This window comes from Oppia nitens, unplaced genomic scaffold, assembly GCF_028296485.1.
Source record: "Oppia nitens isolate AA-2021 unplaced genomic scaffold, nextdenovo-longstitch-racon4-pilon3 scaffold18_pilon_pilon_pilon, whole genome shotgun sequence".
In the NCBI taxonomy this organism is placed as follows: domain Eukaryota; kingdom Metazoa; phylum Arthropoda; class Arachnida; order Sarcoptiformes; family Oppiidae; genus Oppia; species Oppia nitens.
In genome coordinates this window covers 1,162,013-1,179,990 of record NW_026533197.1, presented here as the reverse complement: position 1 = coordinate 1,179,990, position 17,978 = coordinate 1,162,013, and the positions used below count along the sequence as shown (strand labels likewise).

Sequence of the window (17,978 nt, the reverse complement as noted above, 5' to 3'; positions counted from 1 at the left end):
ATATTTTGTTTTATACAGTATATATATATATATATATATTATTATTATTATAAATACCGCATTAACTGATAAAATGTTGCAAGATCATTAACTAATATTTATAAAATTTATCAAAAATAATTATGCAACTCAGTTACCACACTGTATATCAATTGACATAAATATTAGATACTGTATAATATAATATAAAAATTGTGTCAATATTTTCATTAAACTTATACAGTAATAGATTTGTTAATATTTTGTTTATCGGCTAATTCTTAATGCAAACTCATGTCAGTTAATAAAACGGCATTTCTTAACAATAATTAATATTATATTTAAAACCTAATTATTTGCATTTCTTATATATTAAAAAGTGATTAAAACCCATTAAAAAATATTTAACTCAATTTTGGCAGTAATTTAGTTGACATTAGGCAGTGATAGTCACCAACACTAATGAGGAGCAGTGACTCGGGTCGAGTAGAGACCGGCGAACTGGTCGAGTAATGTGGAAAATCGGGCCGAATTGTCGTTCAATCCGTTTTTGAATTTGAATCCAATGGCCGAAGAATATGAGTTATAGAAAATACTTCGGACTGCTTGAAGTCTCTCTCGTCTCTGAGTTGTCTTAGACAAGTCTTTACCATTATTACTATTTATGCGATCCTTTTTATTATTGTTTAAAAATGAATTTTTAAAATCACAATTATCTGAATTACTACTCGAAGACGTATCTATTGAATTGCCATTTGTTTTGGGTGATGATAATGAATCGGGAGATGAATAACGCAATGATGTCTCACGAATACTACCCGTATCGGAGACCAGTTGCCAACTGTCACTCCGACTTAAAGATGATAAGTCATTATCTATTTTATGTGATTTATGAGAAGCATTTGCAGGAATAGCAACGGGTTGTGTTATATTAGTGTTATATCCGGATGAAGTAACAGTACTATTAGTACTTGAAGTACTCTTCTTAAGCATTGATTCATCCAATTTATTTATAATTGAATTAACAGGAGTGGCAAACATAGCATATCCTTCTTCACTATTAGTCAAAGTCGGTGGTGTTTTTCCGTAACCATTATCTCTGTCTGATTTGATGAGAAACGCATCTTCAGTATTACAAATAGGAAAATATAAAGGCGGACAGTTATCTTGACTCCTAGTGCTGGTTGAACTACAGTTGCTGTTCAAACTGGTCGAACTTCCTCTATAATTACCACAATTATTATGTCCATCGAGAAGTATTTGTGAGACATCGGTATTAACCAAATGGTCGACACTATGTTTGCGTTCTTTACAACAATTATTAGTAAGAAAATCAATAGAAAATTCTTCACTTATTATATATTTAAGAAAATAGAAACAAAAGAATAGAATTTCTTCGCCCTTATTGAGTCTGTCATTGAGGTTATGGCCAAATAAAAACCAGTCATAAGAAATGGTTAAAAATGTCATCTCTATTGGACTAAGATTTTGATGAATCTTTCCATCGGCCCATAAGGATAGTCGTAATAATGAAGTAAACAATGGAGTTCTGTCCCAACCAGAGATACAGTGGATCAGTATTGAAGAGTCACTTAAATTGAAATATAATAACAAAAGTTTTAAATAGTTTTGTGTCAGTTTAATGACATCCCAATTACGGTATTGATTCCAATCAATGTTAAGACCTTCACATATGCCGTCATTGTTGGGAACAATGAGATTTGCGTCAACAAAATGCTGTTTCCAGTCGTATATTAAACCTTCAGCTGAATATCCATTGTCACGATAGTCTTTGAAGAATTCACATCCAGGGTATGGCAAAGACATTATAGTGAACTCTTGATATCGACTCTCTTTATCGGCCTTTTCACTGGAAGTCACATTCATCCCAAACTTTACTTTTTTCTTCTCCACCATTAGATCACAGATATATCCAACTGACAGATATTTAAGAAGTTCAATATCTCTGTTTCTGACTTTAGAGAACAGATGACTGCTATCACTGATATTTAAAGATAAGCCGGCATTTGATGTGGAAGTAGTTTCGACATCAGATAAATGAGTTTTCAAATTATGTGTCACATCACTGTCCACATCACTATTATTTCGGTAATCACTAAATAAAAAGTCAAGACCTGATCGCCCATATATTTCTGGTCCGCCGGACAATGTGGCCGATCGGCAAATATACTTATTGTTACAAAGTATAACTGGAATCGGGAATCGAGCCCTACATCGGGCCACTCGAGCCCTACTAATCAAGTCTTTTAATTTATTAACATCTAATCGTCTGTTGGCATGTGATGTGCCATTTGTGCCATTACTCGATGGCATAGCAATTGTGTGACCATTAGTATCATTAGTCAAAGTATTGCATCTCTTGATGGGTGATACGTGTGAATCCACTTCATCCCAATTATCACTGTTAGCATTGTTCATGTCATAGATGTGTGGTATAATAATCTTTGACGGATAACTTGAGGCCAACTCTCCGTTATCATTGTTGATGATCTCGAGATCGTCATAGTCTTTAGCAAACAGTTTTACACAAATGGTTTCAATAAAATCACTTCTTTTATCACTATCTTTGGTCTTATAGTGACAAATGGAGAATAAATCGAGAAGTCGTCGCAAGTCATCTGAGGTCAACTCAATGTCTTTGAGTCCATCCATGACTGCGGTGTCAACACATGTGATGTCTAATCAAATAATCATTGCATTGATTGTAATCAAAGTGTTATTAATATTATTAATAATATTAATTGATTTACAACTCATAGCTTAACATAAATATTAACATCAATTCAATCACACATTGACTCCATTTTTGGCGACAAATACTAAATAAACGAATCAATTAATAGTCATATCATATACTGTAGTGTATTATACACTATATTGTACTGTAGTTTACATTACATTATACTGTAATACTGTATTTGTATGACTACTACACTGTCATACTATCCATTAATATAACGCTATTTAATATAACGCTATTTAATATAATATTAGTTTAATAAATTTATACAGTATTTGTTGTAATTTATATTATTATACTGTATTATAATATTAAATTTTTAATATATTTAATATTTTCCCTAATTTACTCATAAATATTACAATAAATGATACAATTTAATAATTAATGTCATTATATATTCATTGATTTGATTATTATAATTGCTATTAATTATAACACAACTATTAGTTAAATCTATTTTGTGTTTTATGTGTTATTTGCTAAAACTTATCAAAAATTTATAATTAATGATCAAATAAATTTGATAAATTATCCATTAATGTTTTATTTAGTCATTCAACCAAATAATAAATTTTCAATTTAATTATACCGATTATTAAATAAAATTGACATTAATTATAAACTCAATACATTATTTGATAAATTCAAAAGTGTATCAATTAATGCACATAACAGTAAAGTTTTTAAAAAATTATAATATACTGTAAATTAGTATCTAATAATAAAACATTAAAAATTGTATTTCAATTGTATTGCTTATCAAATTATTTGTTTAAAAGTTACTGTAATTTACATTTAACTGCAGTTGAAGTTCATTATATTAAAAGGGTGTTAATTTTGACAGAAATTCATTGAAAAAATATTAGATAAAAACATGAAAAATAATGATAACAATGACAGCAACCAATGATCAGTTAAATTATATAATAATAATAATAATATGTAAATTATCATTTTGATATTTTTGAAACTTTTTATCACAATTTTTATACAATAGCCACTTATTTTAAATAATAATTTTAAAATGAAGTACAGTATTAACTTTATAGTTTATATAATAACTATAATATTAAAATAAGTTATACTATATTTTACTATTAATATTTAGTATTCTTGTCTAACAAATCACTTATTTTTATGAATAGCATTGAAATCCTTGAGTTAACATTTGAAGTATTTTATAAATAATAATCATATATTTTATTACTTATGATTTGTTAGCCGAGGAATGCCTAAAAATATCCATATAAATTATATGTAGTGATGTGCATATTATAAAATTAGTGGTTAACATGATTTACAAAATACAGATCATATCCCTTACCAGTACTCATATCATTACAATTGTCAATCAATTATAGATTAAATGAATTAAATGATAATAATATAACTGGTATTTCATATCTCATTGCAATTGTATGTAATGTATATCTCATATAATTGTCGTCAATAAGTTTGTCGGTGTTATAATATGCCGGTCTCTCATATTTGTCGCTATTTTTGTCGCTTTACTTTATATGTAGACCATTGACTTAAATAAACTAATAGTAGTAAATAAATAATTATTTAAAGCAATAAATAATTACTTAGATATAAATTTACTAAAAATTATTACACAATAAGTTATTCAATTAATATAAAATTAATTAATGAATAAAACTTTAATCCAACATATCTTCAAAACTTTTACATAATTGTGAGTCCGACCGACTGTTTTACAATAAAAAGCAATAATTTATGACTCATTTAATTAATTAAAACATAAAAAGAGTAATATTTGGATCCAAACGACGAAAATTTACATTATTTGAAAATCGCTTTTTTAATAAAATTTTAATAAAACAATGCATTAATTAATTAATCAATCAGTAGTTGTTTGCCCGCAAATAATCTCCTAATTTCTCGACCACTGTATTCAGTTGTCCCGGCGGGAAGCCATCGGTAGTGGCCGCACATAATAGACCTGTCATTTCAATATAAATGTAAACATTTGTATGACAGACACACCCATAAGTCATCATATAATACATACATGTATTGGTGGCCACAATACACAGCGCCGAACTACCCTTTCGGCCGCGAATTAAAGTATTGTCCGCTTGAAGACAGAAGTACTTCTCTCCGGCCAAATGTATGCCGTGTTCTTGAAATGAATTGGGATTATCTTTCAAAGCGTCGGCTATTGCTTTCAGTTCTTGTTGTGATACCTGTTGTGACAATTATAATCAAGAAGTGAATCCAATCAAATAAAAAGTGGTTAGTATTGGTGACAAACCGGTTGTGAGACATCCTTCTCGAATTTGGCCCAAATCTGACCGTCGGCCAGACCTGCGATCACCGCTAATTTACACGACACCTGAGCACAGATCTGATTGTCCACATATGTCTGCCACGACATCTTCAGCACTATTTAATACAATTCAATCAATCACTCAATCGATACTCAATTCAGTGATTCAGTGATTCAGACGTAACCACAACTCAGACAAAGCAATGCATTGACTGATTGAACAACACTTACAACACATACAACACTACAACACTTTGACGGCATTGACGACACACTAAACACACACTAATCACACACAACACCCAAATATGGCTACCGATCACACATTGGCTCAAACACTATACAGTCTATAGTCTATACAACCATATTATAGCATTACCAACACATTTATATATATATACTGTAATTGACTAATAATTATTATTAATATCAAAATTTATTAAATCAAATTCATTTCAATTTTTACTTTAGATAAATTCTCATATCTGTTTAAACTATATAATATATTAGATCTATATAAAGCTTGGTTTTAATAAATTTGTTTAAAATAAATATAAATAATATTCAATAAAATGAAAATAAAAAATGATAATAGTAAATACTAATAAGTTTTAATGAATAATAATTAATTTTGATTGTATAATCTTAAAAATGATAAAATTAAATTAACATATACTTTGGTTATCTGTAGCATCAAATTTTTTTCATTACTTTATATCTACTGTATATTAATTGGTTAGATTGGGTGATGTGGGTTAGGAAAGGTGTGATAAAATTTGTAATAATCTATTATTTGAATATTGCGTGAAATTAAGCAAAAATCGATTACACAGATAACAAAGTTATTCCTAAATTAATAGTTTGTAATTAGAATCTACAGTATATTACTTGACATTCGGTAATGTTATGCTAATAGACTGGTGTGAACACCGGTAGAAATCATTCATAAACTTCATTACATCGGGAGTTGTAATAAATAATATTAAATTTGAAAAATTGTTTGAATTTTCAATTTTGAAAAACATTAAAAAATTATTAAATAAATTCAAACATAAATTTTATTATTTATTTAATTATATTTATTGTAAAGTTTAATAACTTATTGATTGTGTTAATAGTTGTTAAACAATAGTAAAAATTCAATAAATAAATAAATTTATTAATCATATGATTGAATCATTCATTACTCACGTATTTATTAGTGCTTTCTATTGACGTTATGATACAAAAATGTGTTTACAGTTATTATAACATATTTTGGACTATAAACTAACTGTAAGTTTAAGTATAACTAGGGTTTACTAATTACTTAATTATATTTAAATTAAGTAGTTGTCATAATAAGACAAATGTAATTAATATCTCAATCAATTATTTTTGTGTACTGTATGTAAGTTTATATATTGATTGTCCGATGTTTTTATGAATTGTAACGATTTAATAAATTTCTTAATATAACAATTATTAATGTAATTTATAGTAATTTATGATATATTAATGTATATATAATTTTAATTTTAAAAATTTGGAATATTTATGTTAATAGTATTATTAACAAAATTTTTAACTAAAAATTGAATTTCTTGAAACATTACAAAAAAATAATATTTTGTGAATGATTTAGTTTTCAAGTTTTGTGAGAAAGTAATGCAAAATATTTTATTGAAATTAAAATATAATTTATTTCATTAAAAAAAGTATTTAAATCTAAACTATAATAATTATATTCTTAATTATAATATTATTGAATTCATTGACAAATAATATTTTCTAAATATAAAATATGATTTTTTGTATACAAAATTTTTAAGACCAAATCTTTTTTTTTAAATGTTTTTAAAAATTTTAATGTAAATATTTTTTGCTGCAATTGTTTTTATGATGACAACTACTTTTATATTTTTTGCAAAAAAAGCAAAAAAATCTTGTTTAGTATACAAGTATGCATTATATTATATTCTATTATGTTTTATTTATTTAAATAAATGTTTTAATTTATTAATTTCTAACACTAATTAAAATCATTTATATAAAAAATATAATTAATTAAAAGAATAAATAAAATGTCATATAATAAAAAAATATGTTCAGAAAAATAATATTTTTAATAATTATTATTCTAATGATATTAGTTTTAAGTATTGATTGAATATAATTTAAATTAAAATAATTGGTTTTAAATTTTTAAAAGAATAAATAAGTTACTTATGTTTAAGAATTTTAAATTTGGTGTTAAAATGTGTTAAAAGTGATTGAAATACGGTATACTTATAATTAAGAAAGTTTTAAAATTCACAAAAAATGTTATTTTAGGAAAAATAGAAATCATAGTTGTGTTGCAAAATATAGTTAGTTATGTGAAATATTTATCAAATATTCTTTAAACTATATTTGATTTTTTTTTTGAAAGACGACCTATTTTTGAACATCGCTTATATGAAATGTGTCTTTAATTTTGAATCCGTGTTTGTATTTTTGTCAACATTTTTGTTACACAAACTTTTTGTACGATATGTTACACTATATTTATTATTTAATTTATATATTTATTTACCACATTTAAACATTTGCAAATAAATAAATCATCTCAATTTCCTATTAACATAATATCAAATACAGTATAAATAATTATGAAATTTAATTACATATTTAATATTAAAATATATTTTATAGTTATATATGTAATTTATATATTTAATATATCAATAATTATTTAAAGACATTTGTAAAAACTTTGAAAATTGATTTTATTAATTTACTAATGGGTTTATTAATTTGAAATACACATTAATTTCATTAATTTGATACAAATACTGTATTAATATTTAACAAATGGATTTATGTTTTAAATATGACCGACACATGAATTTGTTTTTTAACGAGTCTTTCATTATGAATATGTTTTGCTCTAAAAACAATTTGTTTTATTCATTTAATTTTACATTTAATAATTAATTTGTTGTCAATTATTTTTTTAGATATTATTTAATATTGCTTTGAATTGTATTTTATTTATTACTTAATATTTATTTTTAGACAATTACTGGTGTTTTGGAAATTGAAAATATTTTTTCTATATTATTTTAATTTGTTAATCCAAAACTAAACTTATTTATATTAATGGGAACACAATTTTTTATCTATTTTCTACAAACTTATTAAATTTATAATTAAGTTAATTAATATATTGTTTGTTATTAATATAAATATTTTTAATTAAAAAGCTCCGATGACTATTGCAAAAATTATTTGTCTATTAAAAAATCAATTAAAATAATACCTAATTAAAAATTGATATTTTGTCTAATTGTTTATTAAAATGATATAACATTTATTTGAATATAAAACAATGACTAATATGTTTGTCCATACAATTTGATATTTTTACGAAATATAAAAAGGATTGTTTAGACTGCAAAACACCGTTAACTGGAAATTCAGAAATTGGGAGAAGAATTCAATTTAATTGTGCAATAATTCAGCCCTAAAGCTGTTTGTCCTTAAACTCAACAACTTTTTGATGGCAGTCATCGCAAGTCTCCGACATTTGATTTGGAGCCAAATATTTTGACCAATTGGTCCTCATAGTGGTTAAAGTTGCGCTTCATTATGTCCATACAAGGACCTAATAGACGCTCAAATGCGTGTACATCCAGAACTATAATACAATCAATATTACAATTATATTAAATCAATGTAATTATCACATAATGACATAATGACAATACAGGCCAACTTGACTTCCGGGCTCAGGGCATATGCAGATGCAGCTCGTGGTCGGTGAGTAATGAGTGCTAATTCACCGAAATAACCGCCCTTTTCAAGTCGTGACAATTCTTGTTCGTGACCCTCCTTTCAGATCATATTTTATAAGTATTACTATATCTTTCATTTGATTTCATTATTTATAAAATGTTAATTAAAAATATTAAATAAATTAATATACTTCTGTGATTCTGGTAATCCTAACGATACCCTCCTGAACGAAATACATACCGTCTGCCTTATCATCCTATAAACAATAATATATTTATCTATAATTATAAATATTTTTATCTATAATAATATTTGTATATTTACTATATATAAATCAATCAATTAATTATTATAATTAAATATAAATAAAATAAATTAAGATTTATTTTATAATCACTTGTTTTATAATGAGGTCTCCGGCGATATATCTACGCGGCAATAAAGCATCACTTAAAGACATTTTTTCGTAGTGCTAGAGATTGAATGAATAAATAGTTAGAACAGGTATGTAGATATATAGGTATGTAGATAGATAGGTAGATAGATAGGTAGATAGATAGGTAGATAGATAGGTAGATAGATAGATAGGTAGATAGATAGGTAGATAGATAGGTAGATAGATAGGTAGATAGATAGGTAGATAGATAGGTAGATAGATAGGTAGATAGATAGATAGGTAGATAGATAGGTAGATAGATAGATAGGTAGATAGATAGGTAGATAGATAGATAGGTAGATAGATAGGTAGATAGATAGGTAGATAGATAGGTAGATAGATAGGTAGATAGATAGGTAGATAGATAGGTAGATAGATAGGTAGATAGATAGGTAGATAGATAGGTAGATAGATAGGTAGATAGATAGGTAGATAGATAGGTAGATAGATAGGTAGATAGATAGGTAGATAGATAGGTAGATAGATAGGTAGATAGATAGGTGGGTGTTTTGTAGGTCTAACCTCTAGTGACCTGAGCATGTCCACTTTTTCTATTAACGACTCGTACTCTTTTCTCTTCTTAAAAGCTCTTTTGAGAACTATTTTTCGGAATATATGTCGACTCTAAACAATATATTAAATTTCTATGAAATGATTTCAAAATAAATAAATAAATATATATATATATATATATGTTATACCATTGCCCAGAGTGAGCCTGAAGTCATGGCTTTAACAGTGGCCGCTCGGGGCATGTTATACATGAGCGCCAATTCGCCAAAACTTCCAGAATCGGTGTATTGTCCCACTTCTCGCTCATTTCCATCATCAGTTGTGACCACAATTTTGAATGTACCGCTAATTTATCGATATTAACAATGATTTAAATTTATATAACATTTAAAGTAATAAATAATATACTCTGATATGACATAAAAGTAGTCGCCATCGTCTCCCTGTCGGATCACAATCTCTCCCTCCTTTACCTATAAATAAAAAATAACATTAATATAATATAACTTAATTTACAGTACAGTATATAATAATTAGTTTCATTACATTATTATTATTATATAGATTCAAGTATTATAAACGACATTTAATACTCAATTTAAATAAAATATCAAAATATCAAAATAAAACTACAAATACTTCATTATCTATTGTCATAAACTACTGAAATGAATACAGAATCTAAATTCTATATTTTTATCCTTTTATCAGATTTTTAAAATTTTTAAGTTTTGACTTCAGATTTGGATAAAGCATCAAAAATAAGTTATATGGGATCAGCATTGAAATTGTCTTATTTCTTAAGGAACATAAAGAATATGGCGGACAAAGTTTAGATTTGGATAAAACATCTTAATGTTGTAAATATTGAATGTTGTTATAAAAGTTTTTTTTAACTATACCTTAAAAGCAAAATAGCAGTCAAAAAATTAAAACTTGATTTGCAAATAATTATCAAAATATAATTAAGAATATTGAAAAATTAAAATAGACAACAATTATTATTTATATTGGCGTTATTTTAAATTATGACACCCATATGATTATACTTAATATGGATTTTTCATTATGATTATTATAAAAACATATTGAATAAAAAAGTTTTTGTTATACTAAATCATATGTTACCTTAAGTGCTTATTGTTTAGTTTATTTTTGTCATATTGTCATTTGATATCTTACATGACAAAAGTTGACTTTATTATGTCATACTTAGTAATTTGATAATTAGTGTTTAATTATGTTGTTGTTAGATGATTAATGTTGTTTATTATGTCCGCCTGGAGTTCGTCTGAAAATGCTTTCTAGCATTCTCAACTGGTTATTAATATATTTTTGTATTTACTCACAACTTGTGAGTGTAAATGTGAGTCACAAGTCATTATCGTTTTATACATTTATAAAATAAAATTTATAACTAAAAACAAGGTTTTTTTATATAAATAATAATCAGTATTTAGAACTTAATTTTTGTTTTAATGTTAAATAAGAATGTATACCAAATTTTATATAGTTTAGGAAATATGATATTTTTCAATTTAAGTTTAAATTTAATTATATATGTAATAAAAGTACAACTAATAAGTTAAATGAATATCAGAAAAACACCTGAAAAATAAAGAATAAATACTTTTTCATTACAAGTCTATAATTGTATTAAATTATAATATGATTTGTAAAATTGATTTTAGATAATGTTTACTAAACATTAATTTAAACATTTTCTTATTTTATATATTTATTTAATAATATAAAAATTATTTATAATAGTTACTAATTCTTGTGTTAAAATTATATACAGTATATTATAGCAGTAATATACAAGATTGTGAACAACTTTATCTTAAATAATTTTCATAAAATTTGATATAAATAAAAATAAATTTAACTCTATTTAAGGTATCATTAAAATAATAATATAATTCATTATCTTTCTATGCATTATAGCTCTGGTAAATAAACTAAAATTTCAACTTTAAATAACTTGTGGATAGAGATGAGCAAATAGAAAGTTTCTAGAAAATTTCTCAGGAATAAATTTCTATAGAAATTTTACTTTACTGTTATACTATGGGATCCCCATATTTATAGTTATTGTAATATTATAGATATAATATTATACTATACAGTATAGTACAGTACTATACAAATGTGATTAATTTAATTATTTAAACATTTAATTAATTAATTTTGTAAAATTGTATTCATCATTTTATTATATATATCATACTGTAGTTTAATTAATTAATTTTTTACTCTAATTAATAATTAAAATACTAATAATAATATTTACGGTAATGTATTGTTATATGATAGCAAATATCGAGATAACAAAATTAAAATGGGGATCCCATAGATAGAAATTTCTTTTAGAAACTTTCTAGAAATTTCTCTATTATTTTATAAATTTCTCTTTTTTGCCAACACTACTTGTGGACCACATTGTATATCATCATGCAATTTTTTCTAATAAATACTAAATTAGTAATAGAATATTATACAAATTTAGTTTAATTAGCTAACTCATGTAGTTTTTGATATAATTACAAAAGTAATACCTGTATTTCCCATTAAAATTATTACCAATAATTAATATCTCAATTAATAAATATTCAATTTTATCTAATAAACAATTATAATGGAAAATATTACTTTTGTAAATATCTCAAAACTACATGAGCTAGCTAATTAAACTAAATTGGTAAAATATTCTATTACTAATATAGTATTAATTAGAAAAAAGTGCATGATGATATACAATGTTTTCACAAGTTATTTAAAATTTAAATTTTACTTTTTTAATTATCAAGCTTATTTTTCTTAAAAACTATATATTATAACTAAAAATGCTAAAAGACGTGTCTAATTATTTATTATTAAGTCTTATTTAGAATTCACAAAATTTTTAAATCTCCTTTAGTTTCTGATATCGTACCCTCCCTGAGCTAGCATACCGGTGCCCAAATAGAATTGAAATAGTAAACTCATTGTATTGGTGATAGAAAACCATAGTTGTAATTAAAAAATATTTTTAAAATTTTATTATATAGAGTTTAAACCAAAAACCAAAAAACCATTAAATTAAACAATTTATATATTAAAAAGTTATTAATTCAAAACATGATTATTACTAATGTATTATTATATATATTATTCCATGAAATCTCATTTAGCATGACTTTACTTTAAAACATAAAACAGAAAATTGGCAAAAATATTATAAATATAAACGATTAAATAAAATGAAAATTATTGAATAAAGTATTTGTTTTATTATATAATTCAAATCGAAAAATGATTGATTCAAATAAATCTCATGTCATTTTTCTCATTCAATGTATACCAAAATTAATTATTTAATAAATTTATATTTATATCAGTAAATTAAATGTATAATACAATAATATTATTATAAATAAATTATAATAACTTATAAATATATAAATCTTAATATGTACCAATTGTATATAATAATTAAATAAACATTTTAAAAATTAAATTATAAGAAATAATTTAAAAAATATACTAATTAAAAAAAATTTCATAATAAATATTAAAATGCCTTAATTATTATAATACGTTTTATTTTGTAATGAATATTCGTAATTTTAATAAAAATAAGTAATTCCTAATACTGTAGAATTACGAATATATATATATATATATATATATATATATAATAGATTAAATATAATATGAAGTAAATATAAAGAAAATTTTTGATATTTTATAATTTATCAAATAACTTATATTTAATTTTTAACAAAAATAATAAAAATTTTTAATAGCCGTATAAAATTAAGTTTTATATTAACGCGACTACAATTGTATTAACTCTTAATATGTGTCTCGACATTTAGTGCACATTAATTAATATTTATTGTTGTTTTTATTAAATTAAAGTTTGTAACCAATAACACAAATATTTCTATATAATTTGTTTCATAAAAATCTATATTTTATTATAATTTTACTAATATAAATATTAAGTTTAGATTTTTATAATAAATTTTTAATAAAAACTCATTTCGGTATTAATAAATATAAATATTTTATTTGATGTATCCTTAAGACAAGTTCTTATTGAATAAACTTTTGAAACTACTTTATACCTGTATATGTATATTACATACAATCTGTATGCAGTATATGTATAAAAATACATTTCAAAATATTATAATTTTTTTGTATTAAGTTCAATAAATTTAATAGTTTGATAGGAATTGTTTTTTAGAAATTGCAGTCAATTGTTAAAATAGCATTAAATAGTCTATTATGAATTAATAAATTATAAGATTTTTATTAATTATTAAATTAATAATTTGTCTAAATTATATAAAAACAATTGATAATAATTTATATCAGAGTCGATATTATCGGATAATAGGAAAATGAGTTAATATGTTTATTAACAGTAAATATAAATTTTATTTATGAGTAAAAGTAAAGTTATAACTTGTTTTATCACAAAATAACATAATTTATTACAATATTTATTCATTTCTTTATCTTTAAAATAATTTTTTATAATTTTTAAAATAAAATTATACCAAATGTCTGCTTTCATATTATTTTATTTTAACTCATTCTCCAATATCAATAAAAGTTAAATAAAATTAATTTAATGGTTTAATTATTGTAGAAATAAATAATTAATTTATAATGAAATGATTCAATAAAGTGTTTCTAAGGATTATTTCATTTAATAGACAAAACTACATTTTAAACTATACTTTTCATCAATTATTTTATTTTTTAAAAATAATTTTATATTATATGATTTCAAATTACATAAACTAACAATTATAAACGAGTTGAGAGTGCATAGCATTGCCAAAACAAACTTATAATTGTCTGAAATGTTCATTTTTATAAACTTTATATTACAAAACACAAATAAATGCAATCAAATACATAATTATAACTCGATTTTTCTAATATTTTGTTCATCACTGATATTTTGTTATTGTTGTCGAAGAGATGAGTTATTTTGTATACACATTCATCACTTAATCTTATATTTTATGGTTTATCCGAATCTGAAGTCAATTTAACAGATTTATATATTATAGAAGATTTATAAATTTAAGATTTATAAAATTTTAAAAATTTAAAAACCTGTTGAATATCTCGTAATGTAATGTTTATATAAATAATTCTAATACAGTATCATTAGTATAGATCTAAAAAAATATAACAGGTATTTAAAATATATACAAATATAATTATTAGCCTAACTTAAATATTTTAATTATTTTCCGTAAAAATTGGAGGGATTTTATTAGGGAACTTCCCTCACTTGGGAATCATTACAAACCCTATATATAATATAAATTCTTTAATATTTTAGGTCTTCTTAAAAGAATAATATTATGATCAAAGAATAGACTAAAAAACTTGTATAAGATTTGAATGTAAAACACTTATATTTCTTTAGACTTGATTTCATGTGATAACTCATATTAATTATAAAATTATTTTTTAAAATTATAAGTATGAGCTCTGAAATCAACAAAATGTTTTTAAAAAGTTTTATATACAATATTATTAATTATATATCTAATAGAGTATATAATTACTTTTGTAAAATATACTGTAGATTAATCCATATATTAATAATATATATTTAAAATATATATTTTTTATATAGACCATCAAAACTGTTTTTGAATATTATTATAACATTATACTATTGTAAAATTATAATATTATCACAAATACATATTTATAAAAAATATAATTTTGTTGGAATTTTTAATACAAATAATCGTTATTAATATTAATTAGTTATTACATAAAAATATAATTTAATTAAACAAATCTTACTTTCTTTTCAAACATAGCATCGATTACTTCAGACATTTCTAACTGTAAGACATAAATAAATGAAAATAAAACAAATGATTAAAAAGTTAATAATTAGTAATAATTATTGAGTTCATCACTAACCGGATCTAATGAACGAAAAAGGAGTATATTTTTAACGGCTTCTCCTAATCGTTGGCGCTGTTCATCACTTTTAGGATAAATAATCTGTAAAATGAATAAAAATGTTTTATAATTTTAATTATTGTTTAAATCAATTTAAATTATAAGACTTTTTCATTGTCATCGTCTTCGTCCTCTTCCGGATCGTAGTGTTCGGCAAATACTAAATATAATTAATTTTTAATTATTATTTAAATGCATAATATTTTTTAATTTATAACATTATACCCGACTTTCTTCGTGTAAACGACAGTCTGACCGGTGGCTCTAAAATATTTAAATAAATTAAATTTTTAAATTATTATTTTACCAGTACTTAATAATTTATAAAACTTATAATAATTAATATTATGTTTTTAATTAATAATTAGAAAAAGTCTAGGACACATTTTAATTCCCAAATATATTAACAAAATATAAAAATTTATTATTATTTTAAAATAAAAAATTAAATATAGATAAACTATTGTAAAATTTGTTTTTTCTATTTATAACAAATGGCACCATTTAAATATGTTAAATATTATTTAAAACTTAATTTCTAACTAAAATTTAATGATACAATTTCAAAGTCTACTTGTGATATTTTATTTAAAATCTAATTAAAACTTTTATATTGCAAATTACTGCACATAAAATTATTTCAATTAATGAACTAATTTAATGTTAATAGAAATGACTAAAAATTGAAAATTAAAAAAAATAGAAATGTAATAGTTTTCAATAATAAATATACCTATTGTAACATAATATACAGTATATATATTGATATATTTATTTGTTTTAATCTTTTTCGTAAGATTGTATATTTAATATTATCAATAATAATTATTATATTTATTTATATTATTGTTTAAACTATATTAATATATATATATATATATATACGATATGTTTACAGTAAATTAATTTTACTTAATTCAATAAATTATTTAAACAAAAAAACATCATTAATTCAATTTATTTTAATTTATATCTATTAAATAAAATGAAAATATCAAAATTTAGATAATTTGTTATAACTAATATTAAATAACATTTTATAAATGTATATTTTGTAAATTGATTGCAGTTTTAAATCAAATTTTAGTTGAAACTTTAGTCGATGAAAATAAATTTAAATTATAATTAATAACTTATATTATTAACATTAGTTATAATCATTTATTAATTGTTATATTAAAAACACAGAATTATTTTAATTAATTAAATTAAATTAAATTATAATTTATATCATATTATTTGTTAAATAAATGAAAAATACTAAATTTCATACTAATATCACTTGAAGTGGAATCGTTGTCGTCGTCTATCAAATGGTTGTTTTCATTGTCGTTAACATTAGTCAAGTGATGTGCAGAATGTTGTCTTTCGTCAAGAAGTCGATTGAAATAAATGGTCGCGTATTCCAAGAGATCCGTTGGTTTGTTCACTAAAACACTTACAGTAAAGTCTAGCAGAAGATTAGTGAGTTCTGCCGGTACTTCATATCTGCTTCGGTTTAAACTCATGTCCACCATATGTCTTAAGACAATACCATTAGTGTTGAGCACAAGTCGCTGGTAAGCGAAACGTCACTTAGAGATAGAGATAGAAAGAGAGAGAGAAAGAGAGAGAGAGAGAGACAGACACTTGAAATCAAATAGAGTTAGACTTCCTCTCTATCGCTATATTCTAAGCATACGTGAGATAATCAAAACAGATATCATCCGTGAGATCACATCAACACTTGCTATATATGAGTTTGAAAATCTATTACTTTTAGTTAGAAATATATACAATATATATATTTATCTACTCTCACACCTATTTGGTCACACATTCATTTTAGATAGTCTATCACTGTTTGACTATTATATCTTAATTTCTATAAAACCATATCTTATTAATTATCAAATAATTGATTTCAAAAATATTATATCAATATAATTATTGAATGCATTAATTATAAAACAAAGAATCACTCAAAATATAAATCATTGCTTCTCTTACTAGTCGTGGCTATAGAAGAGAAACTAGAGTACAGAATCAGACAAATTAAAAACCAAGAGATGAAAACATACTGTATATGAGTAGTGAGTGAGAGTGAGACTGAATGAAAGAGAGAGAGAGAGAGAGAGAGAGAGAGAGAGAGAGAGAGAGAGAGAGAGAGAGAAGTCCGGGGATGCGTTGCGAAGAATAGATTGTCTATTGATTGAAACGATTCGCACAACTGTTGGCTCCACTTCTGTGTTAAAGTGACTCATGTTTTG

General features: G+C 23.4%; 3 protein-coding genes across 3 annotated transcripts; all 3 read right to left on the bottom strand.

The window, feature by feature from the left end:
• Nucleotides 1-70: 70 nt before the first annotated feature.
• LOC128965677 (myotubularin-related protein 14-like) lies at nucleotides 71-2,853 on the bottom strand. Its single transcript, XM_054312419.1, has one exon. The coding sequence runs from the start codon at nucleotides 2,650-2,652 to the stop codon at nucleotides 439-441; it is 2,214 nt and encodes a 737-aa protein (XP_054168394.1). The 5' UTR covers nucleotides 2,653-2,853; the 3' UTR covers nucleotides 71-438.
• Nucleotides 2,854-4,383: 1,530 nt separating this feature from the next.
• LOC128965679 (profilin-A-like) lies at nucleotides 4,384-5,346 on the bottom strand. The gene is made up of 3 exons (XM_054312422.1): nucleotides 5,019-5,346; nucleotides 4,776-4,950; nucleotides 4,384-4,706 (listed from the first exon to the last, which is right to left on the bottom strand). Exons 1-3 carry the CDS (start codon nucleotides 5,139-5,141, stop codon nucleotides 4,609-4,611), a joined length of 396 nt encoding a protein of 131 aa, XP_054168397.1. The 5' UTR covers nucleotides 5,142-5,346; the 3' UTR covers nucleotides 4,384-4,608.
• A 3,102-nt stretch (nucleotides 5,347-8,448) lies between these two features.
• LOC128965994 (cAMP-dependent protein kinase type II regulatory subunit-like) lies at nucleotides 8,449-17,431 on the bottom strand. The gene is made up of 12 exons (XM_054312793.1): nucleotides 17,003-17,431; nucleotides 15,955-15,993; nucleotides 15,837-15,889; nucleotides 15,688-15,771; nucleotides 15,565-15,606; nucleotides 10,147-10,211; nucleotides 9,927-10,083; nucleotides 9,748-9,849; nucleotides 9,187-9,261; nucleotides 8,980-9,045; nucleotides 8,762-8,885; nucleotides 8,449-8,691 (listed from the first exon to the last, which is right to left on the bottom strand). The coding sequence occupies exons 1-12, from the start codon at nucleotides 17,244-17,246 to the stop codon at nucleotides 8,561-8,563; spliced, it is 1,182 nt and encodes a 393-aa protein (XP_054168768.1). The 5' UTR covers nucleotides 17,247-17,431; the 3' UTR covers nucleotides 8,449-8,560.
• Between the last annotated feature and the right edge of the window lie 547 nt (nucleotides 17,432-17,978).